Genomic DNA, 26,404 nt, shown 5'->3' with positions numbered 1-26,404 from the left:
ACAGCCACTTCCTGGGAAAACCAGGAGTGCCACTAGCCAGCTCTTCCAAAACAGACAAGAGAGCTGAAGAAGGAAGTTAGCATGTACCTCAGCTGGAACAAGAGATTAATCAGTAAATAGAGTTATCAACTGGGGCCAAGTTGAAGTGATTCTTACCAATACAGAAAATGCTAAAAACCAAGAAACAATCAGAGGGTAATTAAAGATTCAGAATAAACTTTCTCTCCCAGGATGGACAATTGCACAATAAAGCCTTTAGCAGCAACCATCAGCTAATTTTTCTTCTCCCAAGGCGCACGAATTTCTGCCACTCTCAAGCATGCTCTAAAGCATCGATTGAGATGAAGCCACTGTCTAATACTTGACCCAATACAAATATTTGGTATTAAGAAAAAAGAGTGGTTTATGTTAGCAAACCAAAAATACTGCTTATTAAGTCAAAGAAGTATTTGCAGACATTCTTATGAACAAATTTACCTAAACTTTTATATTCCACTGAGATTCACATGTTTTTCTTGAATTCATACTGTGTGCCTATTGACAGTCTTGACTTCAGTTTTCCATCATGTTACCTAGAAAATGGTGATTGCTACAGGATGCATACACAGACACTATGTAAGACTCACAGAGCAAAAATATCTTTATTGCTTTTCTTCTCTTTGAAAAACTGAATATGGATCTTGGAGATGAAGGGGGAAGTCTGTAGATATAATTAGTGTCAAAATTCCAGATGAAGATGAATGAACTTCCTTCCTCTGTGGAGTATGTACATTCATTCCTGAGAGTAAGACATTATGTGCAACATTAAATTGGGAGGGACAGGTTGATAAGCTGGAGGACAGGGCTGTCTGTCATTCAGTGGATCTTCAACAGCAAGAAGAATCGTGCTGGCAGAAAACTTGAAGATATATGCAAAGTCATGTAATTATACACAACAACATAGGCTGAATGTTGACAGGATACCATGCAGTTTTCCAGAGAAGGACCTGGAGATGCTGGTGGATGAGGCTTGTAACATGAGTCAGCAGGGTATGACACAGAGAAGGTTAATCACATTCTAGTGTATATGGGCAAATGTGCAGCCAGGAGGACAAAGGAAGTTTTAAATCCAAAATGGAGGAAAACGTCTGTCTCCAGACCTTATCTGGAGTTCTGTGTCCAGCTTTGAGCTTTCCATTACAAGACACTGACATAGAGCAGTGAGTGCAACAGTGAGCCATCAAGATTATTAGGAGGCTGGAACACTTAACAAATGCAGAAAGGCTCTGGGTGGACCTTAAGAACAGGTACCTAAGGGGAGACCTTCCTGCTTTCTTCAAATATCTAATGAAAGTTTACAGAGAAGATGAAGCCAGACTATTCCTGAACACAAGAAAGAGCAGCCACAAGCTGAAATAAGGAATACTGCAACTGGGTACCATCAAAATAATTTCTCCCATGAAGAGCGATCAAACGTTTGAACAGTTTGCCCAGAGAGCTTGTGCAACCTCTATCCTTTGTGATATTCAAAACCCAGCTGGACACGGCCATGAAAAACCTGAACTAACTTTGAAATTGGTCCTGCCTTCTGCAGGGGTTTAGATCAGATGCCTGCTCTAATTAAAATTTTTCTAGAGTTCTACATATTATATGGAAAACGCTTCCTCCTCTGACTCTCATTTCAATTCATGTCGCTGTTTACCACCTTTTCTAATTCTACCCGAAACATTAACCGACCTCTCCAGAAGTATGGTGTAGACTTTAATTACGGGAGTGCTATCTCACTTTAATAAATTCTAAAAACTCCTGATACTGCTTTGAAAGGAAAAGAGCAGGTCCTCAGGACCAATGGCATTGAAAGCCACAGGGGAAAACCAAAAACGATAATGACAGATGTTTCTATCTTACTCTGAGACAAAAAGAAAATATTCCTCAGGGTAACTGATACCATTTTTATTATTGATTCAGTATATAGTATCAGAAAATGTAAATGCTGTCAGAAATCAGGGAGGGCTGATGTGTGCTGGTAACGTCTCAAGATTAAGGCTAACCTGATTGGCTGGCTTTGAAACCTTTACAAAAATTGTCAGAAGGTAATCAGCAAAGAAGTAGAACACAAGTTCAAGAGTTCTGGTTAGAGGGTGAAAGAAGAAAGCAAAGGGCCATGCTCAAGAAAAATGAATAGAAAAAGTAGCAAATGAAAACAAGAAAAACAAATTCAGAAGAAATCCTTAAAATGTAGACATACAGAATTACAGGTACTAGAAGAAAAAAATAAAAACCTTTTTCTTTCTCTTATATAAAATGAAATTAACCCTTTCAATCTACTTATATGCTGACAGCAGTTCTCACTAAACACAGTATCACCGGAGGTATACCCCTCACTTGCCAATCAAGTATAAGCCTTAGGTACCAATCAGCTTGCACGTAGGCTGCATAAACATACTTGTTTACCAACTGTCGTCTCCCCCATATTTTCTCTCTTCAGAGCAAGGGGAAGCTATTTCAGAAAGAAGCAGTATATTATCACCTCACACTTTCTGGCCATAATACAACTGCTGTCCTCTAAAAGTGTATTAGTACTGCCCAGCCCCAAACTACGGCCTAGGCAGTCCTGCGTTGTCTCAAATCAGTGCTAACACTTCATCGTTCAAATCACAGTTTTTCAAGGCTGGATATTCCAAGCACATTAGGCTACACTCACTATGCCAACTGCATTTGTGTCTTCAGAAAATATCAAAGGCTCCTGACCTGTTATCACTAGTGATGCAGGCAGCACAGGTTCCTGTTGGCTCTTCACTCTGCTCATAATAATGGGCATCCACATGAGCTTCCTCAGCCTTCTTCTTCAAGATCTCTCCAAATTTATCTTTGCCAATGCACCCAAAGAAAGTTGCAGCTTTGTACGGTCTCTGAATCATCCACTGCAGATTGACAGGAGAAAAAATAAAACCACAAAATAAATACAAAGTTAACATATCGGGTATATTATTTTTGCTATTTTTTTCTCTCCACTCACCACATTTAACTCTGTGCCTACATTTTGACTTACAGAACACTTGTATGCCTGAAGTAAAAAACATGTGGTACAGCAAAGGAGGGAGGAGCAGCAGAGAAAACAAAATTTACCCATAATGATCCCACTAACACCTAATGTAAAACTTAAACACATGTAGTTCCATTATAAATAAATTTGTATTTTTTTACAAGGTATACAAAAAGAAGTTCCCTCGCTCAAAGGAGTTGCCTCTACACTTACATTTAATCAAGCAACATATGGTCTCTTCAAAGAAAAATTGTAGAAAATACAAAAGAAAAAAAGGAAAAAAATAGCCCACAAAACCCTCCACACAAAATAAATAAATAAAAATAGACATAGCATGTAAGAAAAACAGTGCATTTGAGAAACCTAAGCAACATTATGCAACATTCATAATATATACATAAAATCTAAGTGGTACTGAAAATAACCATTTGTGTCTACCATTTAATTGCATGCAAAAAAGGAAACACTCCCTTTTTACACTGTTAAACCACACATGAAAGTATCTTATCTCCAACTTTATTAAGAGCAGTTCTGTCACTTGAATTGTACAGAAAGAGAGTAGCTGCACAGTGTTGCTAAGGTGCCCGGTCATTTCATAAAGCTCCTCTTTTATTAATAAAAAATGTATCATTCAGCTGTAAATGTAACTCTATTTTGTGGTAAGTTAAAAAATAGCATTTATCAGCAATGTGAAATCAAGAGTGACTTAAAAAAATAAATGTGAAGAAACAGACATAGGCCCTACTCTGCTGGTGGTGAGTCAGCCAACCAAAGTCATTATAATTCACTCTAATTACAGTCAGAAAGCTTATCCACTCAATCTATAGTATGAATTAAAGGCTACAGCAATTTTCTGCTATACTAAAACCCTACTTATAATTGTTTCCTAATCAAGATTTAAATAAATGATAATGTCTCCATTACAAAGCAGCATTAGTGGTAGCTGTGGGTTGTAGAAAGGTCAAGTAACTAAGTTGCAAATACATACTTAGTCACGTCTTTATTACTACCAGCTCCAGAAGGAAGAGAAAAAGAGAGAAAAAAAATCTTTAGTCATGTAAAGTCGCCATTAATAAGAAAAAGGTGGACAAAAGTTGCAAGGTCTCTTTCTTGCAACAATTTTGAATAAAGTTTAAGGAGAAGAAAAAAAATTATCATCATATGGTGGCAGTGTTAAATCTCTCATCCATGAAATGTACACTACATACATCTGCTTATCTATTCCATACCACTCTAATAGAAATTAAGAAAACCCCTAATAAGAGAATTAATACATTTCATACAAGGGTATCAATTATATCCTTGAATTTGACACACCTTTGCACATACATAATAGACACTTGCACAGTGTTCACTTAGGATGTCTCAGAACAATAGTCCTTTATATTTGGAGGTATGATTAAGTGGAACAGATTACTTAAAAAGATGAAAACTGCTGTGACCAACTGTAAGTGAATATGGAACAAATTTCCACACAGGTAAGAACAGAAGTTCCTGAAGCCTTGTGCACCATGCAAACATGCTCTACTGTCACAAATAACAAGAATTAATAGAGATCACTATGAACAACATTTATCGAAGAACCAAACCCAAAAAAATCTTCAAAAAATGTAAGACTTCAAACCGCACCTTAGGCTTACAACATTTTATCAAATGATGTTATTTTATATATGACAACATTTGGAGCAGTAGCAACTAATATTTCACATAGATCTCTGAAAAAAGAATTTCCATTCAAGTATCACAGTTTTGGCTATTGGCAGCAGCTCGGTTTGAATTCAGATGTGATACATGCCATATATAAACTGTCACAATCCTGATTTTAAATTTAAGTCAAGCTACACTTGAGAATCAAAAGTCACAATCCAGACTTTCCTGAGATGAATCTCTGTATGTGGTGCAGACCACTTCTTCCATTGGCAGTTCTACTCATATTCATGATTTTTTAAAATACAGGTATTATGTGGTGAGAGGATAGCCCCACTATATAGGTATTATTTTCATTTGAGTATCTGAGTTAAGCAACACTGAAGAAGATGGGAAAGTAGTTCAGCAGTGTTTCTGCAAAGATCCTCTCATCACAGATCTCCAGTTACCAACACTCATTGAAATGATCTGCTCTCATTCCCACAACAATGGTGATGAGGCATTGTCAGTTGGAGAACTCCTCCAAGTTGAATCTCCTTTCCTCAGCTAAAAGGCTACATATCAGTAAGGGCAAAAGCAGACATCACATTACATTACAAACTTGATGAAACTGAATCATAGAAGTATTCCTGTGGTGCACCACTGAAGTTGCACCTTGTGGAATGAGTCACACCAGGCATTTTTTGCACACGTGTGAAAAAACAAAAGAGGCTCTTCAAGGCAGACACTTGAGGATTTCTATTTTGTCTCAGAACTGGATTTTAAGTTTGAACAACCTGCTACGAAAAAAGGCTTCTATGGGCTACTTCACATGCTGTTGTTATTAGTGACTCTGTCTAAAACACTTCAAATGGGAGTCAGTCATCACAAGATGTTTATCATTGTGAAGCACCTATGCAGCATTACAGCCAATATCATATGAAGGCCAATAACAAACTGCACACATTAATGCCATGTATATGGTTATATAAACTGAAAATTAGTTTTATAGATTTATGTGAAATACAAGATTTAATTGAATGAAAAAGATTCTAGACAGAAACAGAAAATGACCCAGCTCAGCGGGAATCAGCATAATGAGTTAATTATCCAGGGTTTGGCTAGGCAGAGAGGCAGCTACTAACAAAGTGTATTGACAGTCTGGTCAGGAGAGGTTGGCACCTGGCCACACCATGAATCCTCACCAGCACCCAAGGGAATTTGAGGCTGCTAATGGACCAAAGACAGAAGTGTCAAAAGTAGGAACTTATCACAAAACAACAAGACAGCCCCAGGAGCAGGATACCACAAAGGAAACTCAAGGAATGGTTTATGAAATCTAATGTGTTTCTCTGCTCTAAAGTTCTCCTCTGTCAACACAGCTTGGACATCAGGTACAAACAAGGACAGGCCCTAACCTTTTCAGTTAGCATAAACATCTGTGACAGAGAAAGGAGCACAGGAAATAGAACACCTTTCAGATGTTCTCTTGAGTTAAACAGATTGTATTTTTCTCACATTTTTGTAGTATGCACTCTGATAAATGCAAAGAGAACTTTAATTTTAATTATTTTTTATATTTATGCCTTGCCTTTAGCATTAACTGTGTCTTAAAATTCAGCTGATTTCAAAATAAGCATAATCTAGTATCAGGTTACCATATCCCTACAGACGCATTATTTCTTACGATCAAATACTGAGGCCAGCACTTGCAAAAGAAGCCAGCACCCTCGCTGCTCCAAGACACACTAGAGGGTGACAAAATACATTACTTTCATGAGGCTAACTTGGGCTCACAGTAGCAGGACTATCTGTTCATGGGGTTTTTGATGATCAGAGTTGAACAGGATGAACTCTCTGGCAAGCTTTAGCTATCAGAGAAGTGTAAGAACCTTTGTGTTCCAGGGAGTGGGTGGTAATTGCAGAGAACAGCACCAGCTTTTCTTGCAAGACGTTGAGATGCCAAGAAAACTTGGTAACAAGAAAAGCTTCTGAAGACTCAATTGTGACTTTGTGAGACTGCTTGGAGTGAACTACGTCCCACTCTTTCACATCCTCAGACTGGAAGATGTGGTACACCTATTTCCCACTTTTGCCTAATTAGAGAACGGCTTATGGAAACAACCTTTCTGCTTTCTTCTGAGTTACAGAAGAGCACTCCTAGAAGCATTTCTAACACTAGAAAGTGACTTGACTTTGATTGGATACTCAGTGTTGTCTTTTGAGAAACAATAACCCTGCCCCCCTCCCCTCCCCCAAAAAAAAGAACAAAAAGCCCCTTCATATTATGTGAAAGAAAATCAGTGGCCTCATACAGTTAGAAAAAGTTCTTCAATTTGGATTTCCCAGGCTTATCCTATTTAGCTTGAGAACGCCATGCTTCTGCAGAATTCAGTATCCCCTATCACAACACTTGATCTGCATTCAAAGCTTTGCTTTGCTGTTCCTGCAAAGTCCACTGTAGAGGAGGACCCTACTAATGCACCTCACTGTCTTCAGTTGCAAAGACACTTCCCCTGCAAAAGGAGAGTTTGCTACTGCTGGGTCTCAGTACACATTACCATAAGACTTAAAAAAGAAACATCCTACGATGAATCTTATAACAGCTTTACAGCCTTCTGTCTATAACCAAGATCCTTCAGAAATTATTTCATTTTACTCCAACTCTCTGCTGAGCTGTAAGTGACATCATTAACTGGACAACACTGATAACTGGAACAAGGAGGCTGATGAAGACACTCACAGCCACATTGTTCTCTGTCTGAGCTCCTAAATTCATTTTTTTAAGTGGCAGCCAGTAGCGCATTTCCACATCTGTCAGTCATCTTAAACTAACAACGCCAAAGCATCCAAAGCTTTGCTTAGACTGACATACCTTCTGCACATAGGAGTTTTCAGCTGTGGACTTGAATCCTAAATGCCTACGAACTGACAACACAACAGGAAGCATTATGCCCCTTCACAGTGAAGGATCTTCAAAACTCATTAACACTGAATACAGACATCTGAAGTGCATCTGAAGTGCATCTGAAGTGCGTTATTTGAAGCTGGACTCTTCTCTGCATGACCTGTCAAATCTGATCTTATTTTAAATTGCAGTTCACAGAGGAGAGGACTCCAAGGACCTAAAATTAGCTAAGATTTAACATGCCTGCTGAAATCTAAATAAACAATGTGAGCAACTATTCATGAAGTGCTCTTTTTAGTAAATCAAAACAGGAATGGAGTATCTCTTATTTTTATGTTCTAAATTTTAGAATGAGTCCATATACTTCTCAAAGGTTTTACCAGTCTGTTGTGCCCCTCACCAGTTGTGTCCCTGTTATGTGCAATCACCAATATATATACACAGTCCATTAAAAGCCTTTTGGAGTATTTTTAGGAATATTTTAGGTGTTAAAGGAAATTAAATCACAACTGATCTTAGATGGCCATATAAAATGAGAAAACGTGGGATCAAAGATCAAACCGTGTATCTTAAAAACACAAAAAACTGACAATATGCAAAATAGTTCTTTCAATGTTCAAAAAAGGACAGTGTATTTCTTGTGTATGATATGATACACTTCAGGCTCAAATGGAATGCAGTATTCTGTTACCACTACACATATCATGCCATTTAAAATCCCTACCATGGTGGGGTAACCCCAGCCAGAGTCAAGCCTCCACCCCATCAGTCTTTCAATCCTCCCTCCTTGAGGGACAAAGGAGAGAATCAGATGTGCAACAGTGAGAAAAAAACAACAAGGCTCAAGAAGAAATGATGCAATGACATTCATTCACCACCTTCCATCAGAGATTGATACCAAGCCACTCTCTGAGCCATGGCTACTTGGCAAAACTCCCCCTCCCTTCCACTTTTATTGCCATATTCTATGTGCCCTGGATTATCTCCTCGGTCAGGTGTCCTGTGTCCCTTCCCAACCTCTTTCCCTCTATGCAGTCTACTCACTGGGGGGGCAGCAGAGTGAAAAAACAGAGAAGGCCTTGATGCTGTGCAAGCACTGTTCAGCAATAGCTAAAACACTGCTGTGTTAAATAACACTGTTTTGGTGACAGAACCATATGGGCTGCTATGAAAAATTAACTGAATCCCAAGCCAACCCAGTACACCTAACTCCAGAATCACTGTTACGAGACTACAGCAGCAAGACCCTGGCAAACAGATGAGTTAATACAGTTTGTTCCAGTACCTTTGAAATTTCCTTGCTTTTTCTTATTTTCATTGATGGGTTTTTAAACATTGCGACAGCTAGTATCACATAATGGCCACATAAGAAAAAAAATGGGAAAAGGGAAAAATAAGCTTATCTTTATAAAAGCAGGCTTGTGAAAAGGAGCCCCATGTCCTGTACAGTAATTCTTCCACCATTAGCTGAAGCTGCCAAATCTTGCATGAGGAAGTGATATTGTTAAAATGCATGACAACACCCTCAAGCAACTTCCAGTCAAATGAGATAAAAGTGATAATATTTTTTAAAGGAAAAGACTAGTTAAAGCCTTGCACTGAGACCAATATCTAAGTCTTTTCAGCATTTGGCTCAACATGTACTATCCAAATCCCTGCACAGGAACATCTATTAGTTTTAACATGGTGCCACAAGTGCCTTTTGCTACAGCTTCTCAAATTAAGATGTCTATCAAAACATTAATCATCCAGGAGCAGTACTTCATTCACTTCAACATTTAAAAACAAATTTAACAAACTGCCTCTTAAAAAAAGTTTCTATAATCCAAATAACTATTTTCAGTGCTGCTGTTCTTCTGTCTTCCATTTCCTATTTCTTATCATTGCTCTTCATCTGCTTGTTCACTGTTTTATTTTTAGTCTAGTTTGTAAGCTTCTTGCTGGACAAGGAAACACAAGCATATTTTCTGTAATTAAACATGTAGTAGCCATATTCCAAAGTTTCAATGTGACCAAAAGCAAGTGCTCTTTTTTTACTCCACCCTTTAAATAACACTTAATTCCAATATTCCTTACTCCACACTCTTATGCTGTATTTATAATGCTACAGTTCTACCTCAAACACCTGAAGTGCTGCAGCCTCTCTTCTGAAGGTCAATTTGTTATCTGAGGCCAAAGGCAGAATGTCTCCTGCAAGGCCTTACAAGGCACACAGCTGAGACACAGCTGGCCTTGTGTCCTTTTCACATTTGAAGGGCAGAACCTGAGACATCAACCACTTCCCCATTGTATGATCTGATGTGTCACTCCTTTTCCTCAAAAATTGTGCATTTCCTTCCCAAAACCAGGTAAAAGATGACAAACCTACAGAACAAGGTTGGTCACACCAGCTCTTCTCACTGTCACAGATGACAGTTACTTGAAAGGTATCACAACAGAAAGAATTCCAGGTTTACTTGGGACTCTTCTGCAGCTGTTTCAGTTTATACAACTATTTATTAAAAAATTCACCAATATTGCAAAGCTGTGTATGAAGTAAGGATTAGGAGTATCTTTATCAGTAAAAGAACTCAAAAGACATTAACATCCCTCTTGAACACTGGGTGTGAAATAATGAAAGGTGGCAAGTAAAGTACAACATAAAGTCTTGGTCCTTCTGGTCAGAAACAGTGGTGTTCAGATGTGAATAGAAGGATATAAACAACATGAAAATGGAACATCCTACTCATGTATAGTAAGAGACTCATTGGACAACTGTAAAAGTACTGTTAACAATGCCTCAGCCTACTCGTAAAGAATTAGCACTTCAAATAGATACAAAAAGACTGATAAGCAATTTAAAAATACCTTAAAATTCTCCAGTGTAAAACACTGTACATGTATTTAGGTACTATTCTATAAGTGAAGCTGATGCTGTTGCAAAGTGACACTTTTAGGATATTTCACATATGATTTTGCATATCTGTAACATTAAAACAAAACTTCCTTTTCAAAACCCATGCATATGTCACCCACACTCCCCTGCTAAATGATGTGCAGTCTCAATGAATACACCCACACTCAGAAGGACAGCAAAAAACCCACAAGTGGAGAGACTTCTTTCATTGTCTGGCAGCACAGAATTCATATAGCACAAACTGTAAACAGCTGCCTATCAGCTTCTATCAGCACCAGTATCAAAAACAGATGGCAAAGGTCAAGTCAAAGTTTATTGACAATGATGAACTTGGACAACCTCTATTAAATTACTTCTTCCTTTAAGGTGTATGTGATCAAATCAGCAGAGAGATTTTCACTCAGTCACATAACAAGCTATTTGTTGAGATTGAAACATCTGGTCAATATCTCCTAACACTGCAATTTCATGCACAGTTAGCAATAGGGTACATTTCTTTTCTTCTTCTTACAGGGTCCATAAGGGTGGCACATATGGCCAACCATTTCATTCAAAAAGGTTTCAATTCCAGGCATTACGTACAATTGTCTCTATGCTTAATAGTATTTTAAGTCTACCTACCATCGTTTTCCATCATCACTGCTGTCTGCTCTACTCTTCGCTATAAAAGCCCACAAATATGACAGAGCACTTAAAGCCTAACAGCTTTTGACTACTGGAGTTAGAAAGCATTTAAGGCAGGGGAGTTTTTAAAGTGACAGGTCTTCATCTATCTGTTGTCAAGAATTCCCAATGCATTAAACTATTTACCAAGGCTCTCGTAACTCAGATTATAATTTTTGTTGTAATAGCAAACCTTTCATTTCTAAGGCACCCCAGAGCAATTTAAAATCACCCTTTTTACTAATTTATAAATTATTATACATTTTCAAATGTAACATACATTATTATTATTTCAAGTAAATGTATGCTAATTATAAAAATCTGATGAAACATAAATCCTGTTTCTCAATCTGAAATAGGAAAAAGACACAAAATGCTATCTACCCCAAAGGCTAAAAAATGCTTGCCTTTAAAATTATGCATCTATGTTGCCACAGCAACAAGTACTGGATAATGTAAAATGTACTTCACCCTTCCATTTCTAAATCCCAATCTTTTTGGTCAAAATATGAAGGAGGGCTGGTTGCAAGCCTACCTACACAAAGTACATTTCAAAGAATTTTCAGCTACTACTAAACAACCTTCATTTTTATTCAGTTAATGTTTGATTTCCACATCTTGTTCCCACAGTCACTGACTCCAAGTAGTATCTGAACCTTAGAAGTTCACCTAGCAGTTGTAGGAAGACACTGATTCTAAAAATGTTTACTATAATGATGCATCATGCCCAGAGGCTACACCAAAGGCATAATGGAGGGGTGGGCTGGGAAGGAAGAAGAGAGATAATCTCCATGAGGGAAAAATGCTTGAACAGAGACGTCCCTCAGAGATGTCACTGAAGATGCCTCAGGAGTGTGTTGACTTTTGGCATGATGGCATCTCTTCAGGAGACCTGTTCTGAAGGAATGGGATATGTAACCTAGATCAAACCAAAAAAAGAAAAAAATCAAGGTAGTCCGCTAGAAACTGATGGGTTTCATGCAAATGTCAAGATAAGGCTTATAGGAAGCAGAGCATCTTTTCAGGTTGCAAACATGAGCCTGTGTAAGAGCCTGTCACCCCATGCCACAAAGACAGACAATCCAGTCAGGAAAGCAACTAATTAGGTCACTTAGCACTAACAGCACTGGTGTAGAAACTAAGTAATTAGCCAGATTCTAACTGGGTTTTTTAATAGAAGTTCAAAACAGGAAAGGTTTCAGGAGCTCCAAACAAATTCATAACTGATGGGATTAGCACTATTAAATTGCAATATTTTTCCAAAGTAACAGAAAACCATCACACCCAGTAGCAAAGAGTGCAAATTCAGCCTCAGCTTTATTGTATATATACAGTAAGGCCTATAGCATTGTGGTGGAACATTCCATAAAAGCTGATATGGAGTTTATTTCTTCCAGAGTTAATAAAGAAGCTTCTCCAAAAGAGATTAGGAGAAAAAGTTTTTAAAAAAGATTAAAATATGGTGTCTCCCCTCTAACTGCAAGGCTTTCCCTTACTAGACTAGGAGCCCTCTGAACGACCAAGCCAAAACCGTGGAAAGGTGATATTAGGCTTTGAGTCAATCCTTTCAGGAATTAGTATTTCAGGATTGGCCTCTCCTAATTGTTATACCATATACTTCATCCACAGTTCCACATGGAAATGCTCCCCCTCCAAGGTTCAATATTCTTAAGGAATGATCCCTCTTCTAAGAAAGAAAAATGTGAACCAACTGAAAAATTACTGCCTTAGGACAGGCAAATCCCAGAAAAGCCTCTGGATTCCTCAAGTGAGACTTCCAACCACATTTAGTTGGAAACGCTCTGTGTTCACCAAATCTGCAACTGGAACAGACCAGGCTGAGATTCCAGGGGAATACTGGGTCCATAGTGTGCATGTGAACAATGCTATGGAGGAGAACTCATACGTACTCTCACAAAATAATAAAACTGCCACAGTATTCCAAACAGGAAGAACTCCCTCAAAATCAGAACGTTCTGTTACTGAAGCGAATCCATTAAGCTCACTGCTACGTGTACAAACATAGGTGTCTTTGAGAGTTACGAAAAACACAAGAAACTTTGGATAAAGAACACACTTTCACATTTCTAAATTACCTTTCAGCTTTTTATTCCGGTAACAGCTAGGTACAAAATCAACACAGAATATAAGATGCACAACTCATTTCTTATTGTTTCTTGCTACACTAACATCAGGAACTCTGCACAAATGGCTCCATGAGAAACGGCACAGAAATTTTGTAGCTCAGCACAGAGAACTTCTTTAAGCCCCTCTGTCAGATGCTTCTGCTAGTCACTTAGGGGAGAGGTTTGGTATGTGGTTCCTCCACCGCAGTTAATGTTATCCACACACATAAACGGATGGGGCTTTATTCTATTCACCAATAACTGAATGGTAAATAACTTATTTATACTGTTTCTTAAGCACAGAAATACTGCATTTTATCTACTCTGATCACAAGAACTCTTTTTGCAAGTTTTTGTCCATAATGGCTTCAGATTTGCTGTGGTGGTACAAGCAATACCTTTACCAAATTAATTTAAGAGGGTTTCTAATTGCCATAAACTGAAAGACATCCCATTCTGATTCCCAAGATAATATATTTAAAAAATAGCAAAACAGAATTACTTATTATAGCTTTTGATTTCTTTTAAACAGGTGTATTCCTTCCCTCAAGGTAATTTTTATATTTAATTGTAACAAATCTAATCTTTTTAAAGAAATTATTATAACTAAATGTATTACAGAAGTCACATATAATTATTTGCAGTTGAAAGCAGCATTTGACACTACCTGGATTTTTTGGCAAATAGCTCAAACACTCCCCTAAGTTCAAATAATTTTCACAGAACAGATAATTTAGTTGCCAACTCCTGTGTGTTTCTGAAAAATAACTCCAAATTGCTCTTAAATTTGTTTTTTTCCTGAATTCAATCACTGCTGAGGCACTTGACACTTGACTCCTACGATCAACCCTGCCTCAGCACTAAACTCCAAGACCTAATTTGGCAGGAGTGGAAGGCAAAGGAAAGCTTACATTTACTAGAATGCTGGTTTTGATTCAAAAAAGAGTCAACTTTTTGGCTTTTGGCTTAAAAAAAGAAAAATCCACAGGATTGTACCTGATGAACTCCGTCTTGTCTTTTGTACAACAGGAAATATTTTATTCACATCTAAAATCAAAATCAGCAAGAAAGAAGAAATACATACACCAAACACTGAGAGGATGCTTTGCTAGCAACTGGACAGTCCTGATCCAGTTAATATTCTTTGAGTCAGGTGTATTTTGAAGTTAACAACTTCCTTTTCCAATTTCCTCAGAGAATCTGGAAAGCCCTGGTCTGATTGGGATCTCAATTAGTCCAGTTTTACACTGCTGTCTTATGATTCTACTGGCAACTGATCCTTTAACTGTAGGCAAAAACAGCATCTCTGAAAACGTGTTTGTTTCTTTCCCCCAAATTCACAAATTTGGAATTCTGGGGGGTGGGGGTTAGGGGGTGGTTCTGTATTTTGGAATGCATGCTATTGATGAAGACTATACTATAACGGTGAAATGTAGATTCACAACTTTATTTTAAAAGGTAAGAGTTGGAAGGGCTGCCACACAAGAAATAAAAAGAAAAACCAGCAAACCAAAAAAACAAACAAACCCCTCCCCCAAAAAACAGAATCAGAAATATACGCAGAAGTTTCCAGAACATACTCTAGGACTAGAGTAGCTCCTACCAGTATCACAGGCAATAACTGTTAAAAAAAACAAAACATCTAGTGGCCAAAATTTGGTGTGATATATTCTGAGTTTGTACATGTCATAGAGGACAGTCAATGCTATTAAATGAGACAGAAATTCTCAGCTGATGCATTGGGAATACAAGAACTTTGGTAAATATGGTTTTGTAATAAATCTGTCATATAATATCTCCATCTGAGCACATATAATAGTCCATTTACTTTTTAATAAATATTTTTATGTAGGCTTTATAGAAGAAGATAAAGAATAGTCTAAGCAATAATGCCATTCAACAAACTATTGTTTTCTGTTCAGAGGCATTTGCTGCTTTCAGCAGCACCAGGTAAGCCAAAAGCCCATATCCCTGTATCTTGCCTGCACTGGCTGCAGGACACACTAATTGTGAACACTCAACGTCCAACAAAGTAGGCAGCATGTACTTCATGTGAAACCCTAACTGCATATTTGCTAATGAATTTGGATCAATAATTAACTTTTATTACTCTGGTGTTTTGTATCATTTTCTGTACAGCACAAAATCTATTATACTGAAAGTGCACAAGGATAACTGCATTTAACTTCACATCTATGGAAAAATAAAATCAAGGGATTTTGGACTATAAGTATCTTGAGATACTTCCCTTCTCAGAAAGGCAAAAACTGCAACATCATTTTAAGGATTATTTCTGGAATTTTTTGGATCTTATCATTATTGTTAGCTGCTATATTACTAGAAATTACATCATTAAATGATTTCCCATGGATAACAGCTTGTAATTCCATCTATTTATTCTCTTCTGAGGAACACAGTAGATTAGAAGGCTGTCAAAATGATAAACTGACATAAAATGCAAATTTGCTTTTTTTAATACAGCATGCAAGATTTGGAAATGCTTCTTAAAACAGAAGCACCAAACTAGCTACAGGCACAGAATTCATGCTTCAGGCAGCCAATGTACAAGAAAATGCTAATGCATTAGAAGATATGACTCAACAGCAACAACAACAAAAAAATCTATCTAAACTTCATTAAGAGGAGAATCTGTCAATAAATCAACTGAAAGATAAGGACAAGTATCAATATTGAAATATACCAGCTATAATGAGCATAAAACCGTTTCCTTTATGCAAAAGCTAACAAGTTATTACATGAAAGGTTAACTCATTAGTCCCTATTTTTAATTTTCCAGAACAAATGCCTAAGCATTTCAGATACTTTTAACCTAAAAGTCTGTTTTCTACTCATACTTATTTTGATGGAATGTGATTGATATCAGTGAGATTATATCACTGTGGATTATAAGAGAATTTGGTCCTATTATGTTAATTCTGTTGGTGTAATTGTTAGTTTTTCTACATAGTGTACTACTATTCAAAATTAAGTCCTCAGGATAGAAATACACTGCTCTATTACTTGGCTGTGAGGACATTAATTAGTAACCATAAAGCAATTGGAAATTGAATAGACCAGATCAATGCCAGATGCTGGTATGAAAGTTCTGCCTATACATATGATTTCAAAGGCAGCATCACCACTTTTTATTTCTAAGAAAAATTTCTTTTTACCAGTTGAGATACAAAAACTACTTTTATTAAATCCAATCAATTTAATATCAAAAAGAACAAGCTGAAATTAGGTTAGACCATCCAGATATTAATAATAAAATTATTTCTGCAGATCCATTATTTTAACAACATTGAAAGCATTCATGCCTTTAGTAACATGACATAACCCACACTCTGAAAAATGCTATACTAATAAAAACAATTGGGGATAATACAACACTGTGATTACTCTTATTTTGAAGCAGTCTAGAAGGACTGGACAAATTGCTATTGAAAGCTAAAAGCCACCTATGACTGGCCAGTAGCAGCAGTGGCCAGTGACAGCAGATATCCATATTTATAAAGATCATTCCTATACTCACAGTTTATTTTAACACGTATCAATGTACAGCAGTACCCTATGGACACATGATACGAGATGACCAGGATGGGTTCTCTCTCTAGGGTCTCACTCTCCAGGGAGAGGGTATGGATTGTGTGCTGTCACCTCATCACATTATCTGACCAGGGACTAATTACTATCCCTGCCATTGCTTCTATTTTTAAAATGATTATTTACCCCTTCTCCATTTTTAATTTTACTAGTATTTTCCAGAAAATCAATTGCAGCTGTCACAAAAGGACAGGATGGTTTTTATGAGATTTAAATCTGTTCTGTACTGGTTTTCACATAAAATAAAATTTCAGACGAGCATGACCACCATCATCAACTCAGAAGGCCTGATAACTATTTACATTTAAATTTAGCCTAATAAGTCGAATATTTCTAGTGATGAAATGCAACATAGTAATGAAAAGTCTTCATTTTCAGACCTTTCCAGTTGTCTCCTGGAAGTACACATCCACTAGACTTTTGCTATACAAATAAATTCCATACAGAAGACAAGAATTTCCTTATTTTATTTCTATGGACCACTTAACAAGCCAGTGATTCCCTTTAGATCACTTAATGTCATCGGACAAACACAAGGCAAATACTAAACAATATCCTCCTTCAAAGGGTAAGTTAGAAATGAACCCAAATTCAGCTAGTTCAAGGTGATATCTTCAATAGCTGCTCCTATTCCACCACCACTCCCAAACCAATAGAAAGTTACAAAGGAAACCAGTATTACCAGCTTAAGCTAATCTTTGTTGAAAGATCAGTGTGTCATGCCTGGTGTGTCTAAATCCAGATTTATTAACTCTTAGGTTGCTGCTTCAAACAGCGGAAATAATTGTCATAGTGAGGATTCCTTCTTGATTCAGTGATACTAAAAGCTCACCCTTTAGAACAGTATTTTTGATGAGTTGTCTCTCAACAACTCAGCCCCAGCATGCAGTCTTCTAGAACTTTTTACGTGAGCCATAATAAACACTTGATTTTTCCGAATTTTATCTGTTAAAATCCCAGTCTAACACAGCATTTTAACATTTTGGAAAGGTTATGATGACAAATGTAGGAAAACAATGCTGTTGCAGTCATTCCTGCAATTAAATTACTTACAGCATTAATCATGTCAACTTTTTCTTTTTTTCCTCTGCTAAAAGCCAAAAGTAGAATTCTTAAATCAAGAAATTGTATGCAATTTCCTTGCTAATCCATTATCCATTTCAACAATTGCTCAAGTCAGAACAAAAGACAGCAATATTAAAAAATGAGAGATATGACAAATCTTGGACTGTTTCGGAATGAGGTTTTAAAAAGACAACAACTCCACAGTACTGTAGGCTGCACGTTCAGAAGATACCAATGTAGGGACCTGTAAAAATCCTTTTTACCCTGACCTTATCAGAGATCACACACATCTAGACAACTCCCGGTGTTACAATAAGCTAACCTTCCCCTTCCCCTACTCAGAACAACAAAATCAAACCACAGCACCAACAAAAAACCAAACCAACTGACCAACCAAAAACCGAAACAAACCTCAACACTGATACAGAAGTCTAAGCTTGTTGCACAAATGTTTTGGACTCCTTAAAAACCAAAACAAACACAAAAATCCTCTTAAATTGTTACTAATAAGTCTGTCCACATCAAGCCAGTTTGCACATACCACGTTTAGGATTAGCAGATTGCATTCCTGTACACTGAGGAAGAACTAAAACTGAGAAAAGACATTTCAGGCAGAATTCTACAGCACATCAATGAGTTGTGACAACTGGCAGTGTGCAGTGATAGATCCCACTTAGGGAGCTTTAGTAACTTCTATCAAGGACATAGAAATCAGCTGATTTATGGAATTCAGACTTTAACACTGCACTTGAAATTTCTACTAACAGAAACTAAGTTTTGCTAAAATGGAAACTACCTTAAAATAAAGAAGCAGTTATAACTACAGCACATATGGCTGAGCATTATACAGTCATTCAGTATTTTGTCACTTTAACAGCATAAATACATCTCAAGATGTACCTTCTCTATTGTAATAAACAGATATTGTACAATCACCTCGTTATAGCAGGGGTTTACTTCTTACTCACTTACAAGTGTGCCACCAGAAGACCATGCTGACTTAGCTGAGGTCCCCTGTAAAAATTCTATTTTTCTGTTGAGGAGAGTACACCACCTCAAAACTTCCTACCATAGCTACTTGCAAAACAACTGCAAATTGTTCTGCCTTGAACAACCTATTATTCCAAGACAAGGTCTCCTTGAACTGTACTAATGAAACAAATGTACCTGGAAGGGAACCAAACTGTTATTACTATTACACGGATAAAATTTGTTCAGTCAATCACAATAAATTGTTCCCAGGTATGCATATAGAACTGCTCTGTTTTCATCAAGTCACATAAAATCTTTAGCATTCCCCTAGAAATTTAAATTAACTATGAGCTCTGGGAAGCCATTATGAAGCAATTTTCCACTTCTATGTTTTGTACCAAACTCCAGGGAAAGTCTAAAATTTGGTTCAGAAAAGATGGTAGATAATAAAGCACTTAAGCATCTACTTCACTATACTGTTTCATACCAAAAAGAAAAGAGATTCTGTGTATTCAAACTGACTAAAATATTCACCTAAACCAAGTAATAAATACTCTATATGCAACTAGCATTATATATACTATTTATTGTGTTCTGAAGACAATGTCTACCACAAGGCTCAGTAAAGATGGAATTGCGTCTAGTATTTGGAAAACCAAATCACTTAAAGTTGAACATCCAGAAGATTTTTTTTACTGTAAGGGTTATTAAGCATTGGAATGGGCCACCCAGGGAGGTAGTGGAGTCACCATCCCTGGAAGTGTTCAAGAAACAAGGTGGCAATTAACACTATGGTTTAGTTGTTGTGGTGGTGTTTGGTCAAAGGTTGGACTCAGTCTGGAGGTCTTTTCCAACCTTAGTGATTCTATGATTCTAAATATGCAGTCTGAGACCTGGATCACTCAGTGAAACCTTCTACACCAACACTAACAGAAGCTACTGTTTGTCTTCTACACAAATTGCAGGGTGTTACTACCAATTGTGAAAAGAAAAAATTTTAAAGCCAGTCTACCTACAAATCCATTTTTTGTTTCAGATCATGACAGCTGCACTCAAGAAGGCATTCACATGTATTTTCAGATATTATTTGAAGTAACGGATGCATGGCAGAGAGAACAGGTTACAAAATTTCCAGAACAGCCAAAATAACTGGATTAGTTTGTGTTTGATACTGAGGCTTAATATAGAGACAAACAAGAAAACAAGAACTCCAACTACCCATAACTATCTGACTCAACATACAGAGAATAGGAAAAAGCCAAGCACAACACTACTAACAGCAAATGGAGCAGCAGAAGGGGTTTGAATACATACCTCAGTGGTTCTCTTAGTTAAGTTCCCAAACTATTTCTGTGAGTAATTCTTTATGAGGTCACTATAGGCATGTTAGATGTCAAATTGGCTTGCAGAATTTTTCTTTATAAGCAACCTTCAAAAAATGTCTCACTTCAGCTTATTTAATTGCACAAATATCATAAGCTCCTTTTACATCTCACAGAACCAGAAACAAGTACTTTTGTCATGCTATACATTCACCATAATTGTATAGCAAATATCCAAATTTAACTGATCTTCTAATAGTTCTGCCTTAGCAAATCAAGATGTTTCAGCACAGTACAAAGTAAACTAGTCTATCACCCCAATAGTGTTTTTTCCTTTGAGTCTAATGATCACATTTCAGTAACCAATGAACCAAACACAGCTTAATTAATTCCGTTACTGCATTGAGAAGTTATTCTTCCCTTGACAGTCCAGCATAACTCCCAATAATGTTAATGGAAGTTATGCATGTTCATCACAGTGACAATGAACTCTTTCCAATACACAGTACAGAGTCTGCAGGCAAGTGGGAAGATGTTTTGATAATATACTGCACTTTCCAATTCTAATACAGAAAAGCTGTATGCTTCAGACCCCAAGCTATTGATTCACAGCAGAGAAGAGCTTTAAGTGGACAGAGTCATTGTAACTGCTGCAAATTACTTCTGTTTGCTTATTCTGAACAGTTTAACTCTTTGAGAGTCATACAGAGAAATGCTAAAGAGCAAGAACTTTGTCTTAACATTAAGCTATTTAGATATAATAGTTTAAGGTATTAGAGAGTGTCCAAAGAAGGGCTACGAAGACAGTGAAGGGCATTGAGGTGAAGCTGTATGAGGAGCAGCTGAGGTCACTTGGTCTGTTCAGCCTGGAGGAGACTGAGGGGAGACCTCACTGCAGTTACAGCTTCCTTGTGAGGGGAAGAGGAGGGACAGGCACTGATCTCTGCTCTGTGGTGACCAGAGACAGGACTGAGGGAATGGCCTGGACTTGTGTCAGGGGAGGTTTAGGTTGGAAATAAGAAAAAGCTTCTTCACCCAGAGGGTGGTTGGGCACTGGAACAGCTCCCCAGGGAAATGGTCACAGCACCACCCTGGCAGAGCTCAAGTGTTTGGACAATGCTCTCAGGCGCATGGTGTGACTCTTGGGGTGCCCTGTGCAGGACTAGGAGCTGGACTTGGATGATATTTGTGGGTTCCTTTCAATTCAGGATATTCTGTGATTCTATGAACTTTCAACATGTTAAGAAAACACAACTTGTAACTTTGAAGAATAGGAAAAAAAATCATACAATGGGACAAAAGGGACAATATATTCATGTGGGTGGATCTGCAGCTCTGAGGAACAAACCACAAGCACAACACACAAACAGAATAAGGTCTTGAGGAAGAAGTACAAGCGGTAGTGGGGGGGAAGAAGCCGCAGTGGTTTACCATATGAATAGGAGAAGACTGAGTAGATTTAGATGTCATAATGTTCTAGACATAAAATTAATTAAATTTAAGAGTTTGAAACTGAATTTAATTTAGCTAATGGAAGCTTACCTGTAACTATATACTTATTTTTTAAAACTGCAATTTGTGCTGTTGTTTTGGCAATTATCATTTATTTAATCTGAAATACTGGGGAGAATATATATCAGTTATATATATATATAAAGTTATGTATCAGGTAAAAAACTGTGTGTTTAGATTTCTTACATGTAAGTTTTCAGAATAAATTGTAAATAATAGATTTTTAAATACTTCATAAAAACTGCGATACCCATGTTCAATTTTACAGCTACAGTTTGTATAATCTAAATTGAAGTTATTTTTAACACACTGAATAGAAGACTGGATTGTTTCAGCTACAAAAGAAAAGTTTCTTTGAAAGACTGCCAAAAATACTTTCATAGCTGATAGCAGCTGACACATTAACCTGCTAAATGTTTGTGGAAGTACTAATGACTAAGCAAGGAATATCAAAGACAGTGAATAAAAGAACAAACAGCTGCCAGCACTTGGCATTCCATTCTGCTATCATAGCTCATATGACTGGCAAAGGAAGTTACACCTACTTTATAATAATAATACTACATTTGGCAAAGACTTCTAGATGGAAGTATTCCAGCACTCACTTTTCCAAAAGGTGTTGCATAATTCATTAGAAAGATCTAAATAAAATATACTACTACTGTAACTGCAGTACTGCAGAGAATTATAAAATTAATGTGTCCAGATCAGCAGTCTGCTAAGATATACAATCAGTATTATTTTGACACTGATACATGTTTTACTATCACCTGATTTTGATCTGGTTGAAAGAATTCAGTTTAAATATATATTAATGGCCAACTGACTTGGTGTTGAACATTTTACTGAAGAACGGCTTTTTTGGGATACTATGATACCGTAAGAGTCCAATTTTAAATAATCCATTCTACATTAGTAATGATAGGAAAAATTAAAATTTCAGTGGACTATCTATTGAAAAAACGTGAAAATTAACATATATGGGCTACTTACAGCTTTCAAAATCCCCCAGATCCCAAGCTGAATAAAAAGCAAGTTAGATTTTATACCTTACTTTTATTATTGGGCTAGTAATTATTCAGTGTAAAATGAACCCTGTCTATGATGATCAATATTCATAACTTATGTTAATTTTACCCAATATGCTAATCTTGATCACATATTTTCCTATGTCTTCAATATTTAATAGATTTCAAGTACTGATTGTAAACAATAAAGTGATATTTTTAAAAAAATACTGATTTCAGAATATATTGTTGGAAACCTGTAGATTACAGAATCATTATTATGATGATGACATGAAGTGTCATCATAAATCAGAAAAAATGAGACAAATATTGACCTTAAATCCTTTGGGGTTATCAAAAAATCTAATTATTCAGTTATAAATAGTGTAACAAATTAGGACAATGTAAGTACAATTTACAAAAAATGTATGCTCTCAAGTAATACAAGGAGTTTGCTTTCAGAAGGTGAAAGTAAACATTAAACATTGTTCACGTAAAAGTAATTTTAAAAATTAAAGTTTTGAATTTTAAAATTATTACTTTTAAAAACTGAAAACATTAGTTAAATGTGCTGTCACAAAGTTCACAAAATAGTGCTTCCTTAAATCTTTCTTTGTGAAATTTATAATGTGAATGTGCAGTCAGAAATACTGTCTTCAGTGTCTTTGTCTGACTTAGGATATAAATAGAATCACAGTATCATAAATATTTAAGCAAATGAATAAACAAAAAATTCCCAGGGGAAAAAAAATATTTGTTTCATGTACTTATTTTTCAATATCCTCCTGTTAGGAAGCAAAAATCTAGAGATCTCTTACCCACAAAAGCACTATCATCCCCATGTGCTTAATTAGCTCTTGATTGGGACTAGATGGGAGAGTAAAAATGAGTGACATGTATTTATTCTACTTAAGCATTTGTACCATGCATGATTACTAATGTAAAAATTGATAAAATGAATTTCAAACACAAGGCACGAAAGGAAATGGGAGACAGCTTTCCCCTTGTTGAACACACCTAAGGAAATAAGATGACCCCTCTTTTCATTACGAAAAAAGAGCAGACTGCCTCTTGAAAAAGGCAAAAGCATCATGAGGTTACAAAGGACCGAGTCCGATGTCTCTGGAATTCCAGACTTTGCAAGGCACACTAACACTCATATTCATGGAAAAAGCTGGCTAAGGAGAATCAGATGGCCAGGCCTGTGCACTGCAGGGAGGGATTGGCAGCAGCTCCCCACCACTCACCCTATCTTACTGCCACCTTTGCTGCACGCCCCAATGTGCCTTTCTCATGCCAGCTCCAGCAAGGTCTTCCAGGGCTTCTCCCAGAAAAGCAGCAACCACTCCACGGGAATGTATTTACATAATATTTGTTCAATTATACTGTGCCCAACAGCTGTCTACATTTTGCTTTCCTTCTAGTTTTCACTTACACTTCACATGCCTTGTTTTCTGCCCATGTTCCAACACCGCAGTTCATCATTTTGAGCATTTTGGGCAGGGAGGCACAAAATTTCAGGTGGCAGCTTTATAATGAGCATTCTAAAATAAAAGCCACATTCACGTGCCCCCACCGATTTCTTAATCACCATCCCAAACCCTGAAAAATAAAGAGTATTTCCTGACATAATTTATTTAACTTTTAACAATAATTTAAAAAATAGAAAACTGTCTTAAGTAAACCAGTGAAGATTTTACACCACACACTACCAAGTTTTTATCCGTGCACTTAGGAAAGCTTTGGAAATGTTTAGTTCCAAAACAGATAAATAACATCCGCTGCAGGATAAAAATTATGTTCCAGATCAAAAACTTGAAAAATAGCAGAGTTTTACTAAGGAAAACTATCAACCTGCCATTTAATTAAAACTACTACAAATTTACACGGTTGAGGAAGTAAGAACATGAAAAATATGCACAAAGAATTTTCAATACAGCTACTGAAAACATGATCAAGTACCTCAAGTATCATTTCTTACAGAAAATGTCTGCTTCAGAGACTTACAGCTTTTTGCCCACAGGTATTAAATGACATCTAAAAAAAAAAAATTACAGGATACAATAGATTGACTACTGAAACATCATGTACTGCAAATACAGGGCTCAAGAAATAGCTCGTACGCTTAAGAAAAGGGAAAACATGACATGGATAACTTAAGAAGTGCAGTGTGACTTCAACATCATGCAAGGTTACAGGCACTCCTCTTGAACAGCTGAGGGAAACATATGGAAACAAAAGTGAGAAAAATGTCACATGGACTTCCCGAGAGTAGATTATGCCAGACAAATATGACATTTGCCTTTGACATTAAATATATCTGGACTTGACTGAAGTATTTGATTCAATGCTGTTGAGGGAAGTATTAATGAAGCTGCAGAAATGGAAACTGGTAGTACACAAATCTCAGGAAGTAATGGGCAGCAGTGCCTGGCAATGGGTTATGCTGAAATAAGGATCATGACGCTTCAAACAAGTTAATGCTGGAGCTCCTCCAGGATCAGCCCTAGGACAGATCTTACAAAACACTAATGAGATTTGCTTACAAAGAAGCTCAATAGAGAGGAAAATCAGAAAACCTTACAGAAGAACAAAATGACTTTGAGACCTATTGAACTGTGAAAATAGAAATGGTATGAAATGTTTTCACATGAAATGCAAGGTCACACATTAAATGCCCAGGAAGTATATAGGTTTATTTTTTGGAGAAAAATCTGGACATAATAATTGACCACAACCTTAGACAATGTGAGAGGCCTTAAAAGACACTATTTTTGAAATTAAAATTAAAGCAAGCAAAGAAACAAAAAAAACCCCCAGGGGGCATTTCCAACATAGAGAGTGAAGCACTAAGTCTGTTGTAAGCATCCTTGTCATGACCACAACCAGAACCAGTCTGGTCACTGGTTTCAGAGCAGAAAAATAAAAATTGAATGGAACAGTAAGATGATAAGAATGAAGAAGGTATAAATGGATCCTCAAATACTTCAGCTTTGTGTAGCTTAATAAAAAAAAGGATGACAAGGATTTTTACTTTAGATTATACATCTTTCTACAGTGTGATTACTAGGCCAGTAAATGAAGGGAACACCAGGGGTGTTGCTTATCTTGACTGCAGGAAAGGTTTTTGACAGCTTCTCTCATAACAGTCTCAAATGATGAAGTATGGCCTATGCAAATGGACTGTGAAGTGGACTGAAAACCATCTGAGCTTCTGGGCTGAAGGTACACTGAAGTGCCTTAGGTTTTACACTTTTACCTTATAAACTTTTTAATTAACACACCTTGAGAAGAAGTGAAAATGATAATGGAAGAAACCAAAACCAACCAACTTCCAATTCACAAACCACACACCCCACAACCCCCCCCAAAATTATCAACTTTCCCCAAACACCAAAGCCCCAAATTTGTATCAGGATTTTTTAAATACCTGCATTTAGAATGATTTCTGCAATTAAAGATAAAACCCTGAACGAATAAGCACCAGCTAAGAGACGCTAATTTTCAAACGTAAACCTGCAGAAATGGAAACATTTAGAACAGGTTATGTCACCTCACCTTGACTTTTGGGTCTCAAGATCATTGTATGTAAAAAGTCTATATTTTGTTTAATCTTTTTCACTCCAAAGCATCTTCAGTGCCCTTTCAACTATGGCGTATCATAACTTCTGAGCAA

The 26,404-nt window shown here is 36.8% G+C and overlaps 1 protein-coding gene across 2 annotated transcripts in view; it reads right to left on the bottom strand.

Annotated features, from left to right (window-relative positions):
- ADK (adenosine kinase) overlaps positions 1-26,404 on the bottom strand; it is a 272,381-nt gene that overhangs the window by 147,145 nt on the left and 98,832 nt on the right. For both annotated transcript variants that reach the window (XM_032115798.1, XM_032115799.1), the window contains exon 5: positions 2,731-2,903. In XM_032115798.1, coding sequence (XP_031971689.1) covers positions 2,731-2,903 — 173 coding nt within the window. The remainder of the gene's footprint in view (positions 1-2,730; positions 2,904-26,404) is intronic.

This window comes from Corvus moneduloides, chromosome 8, assembly GCF_009650955.1.
Source record: "Corvus moneduloides isolate bCorMon1 chromosome 8, bCorMon1.pri, whole genome shotgun sequence".
In the NCBI taxonomy this organism is placed as follows: domain Eukaryota; kingdom Metazoa; phylum Chordata; class Aves; order Passeriformes; family Corvidae; genus Corvus; species Corvus moneduloides.
The sequence above is the reverse complement of the archived record's forward strand: the minus strand, read 5'-3'. Positions and strand labels throughout refer to the sequence as shown.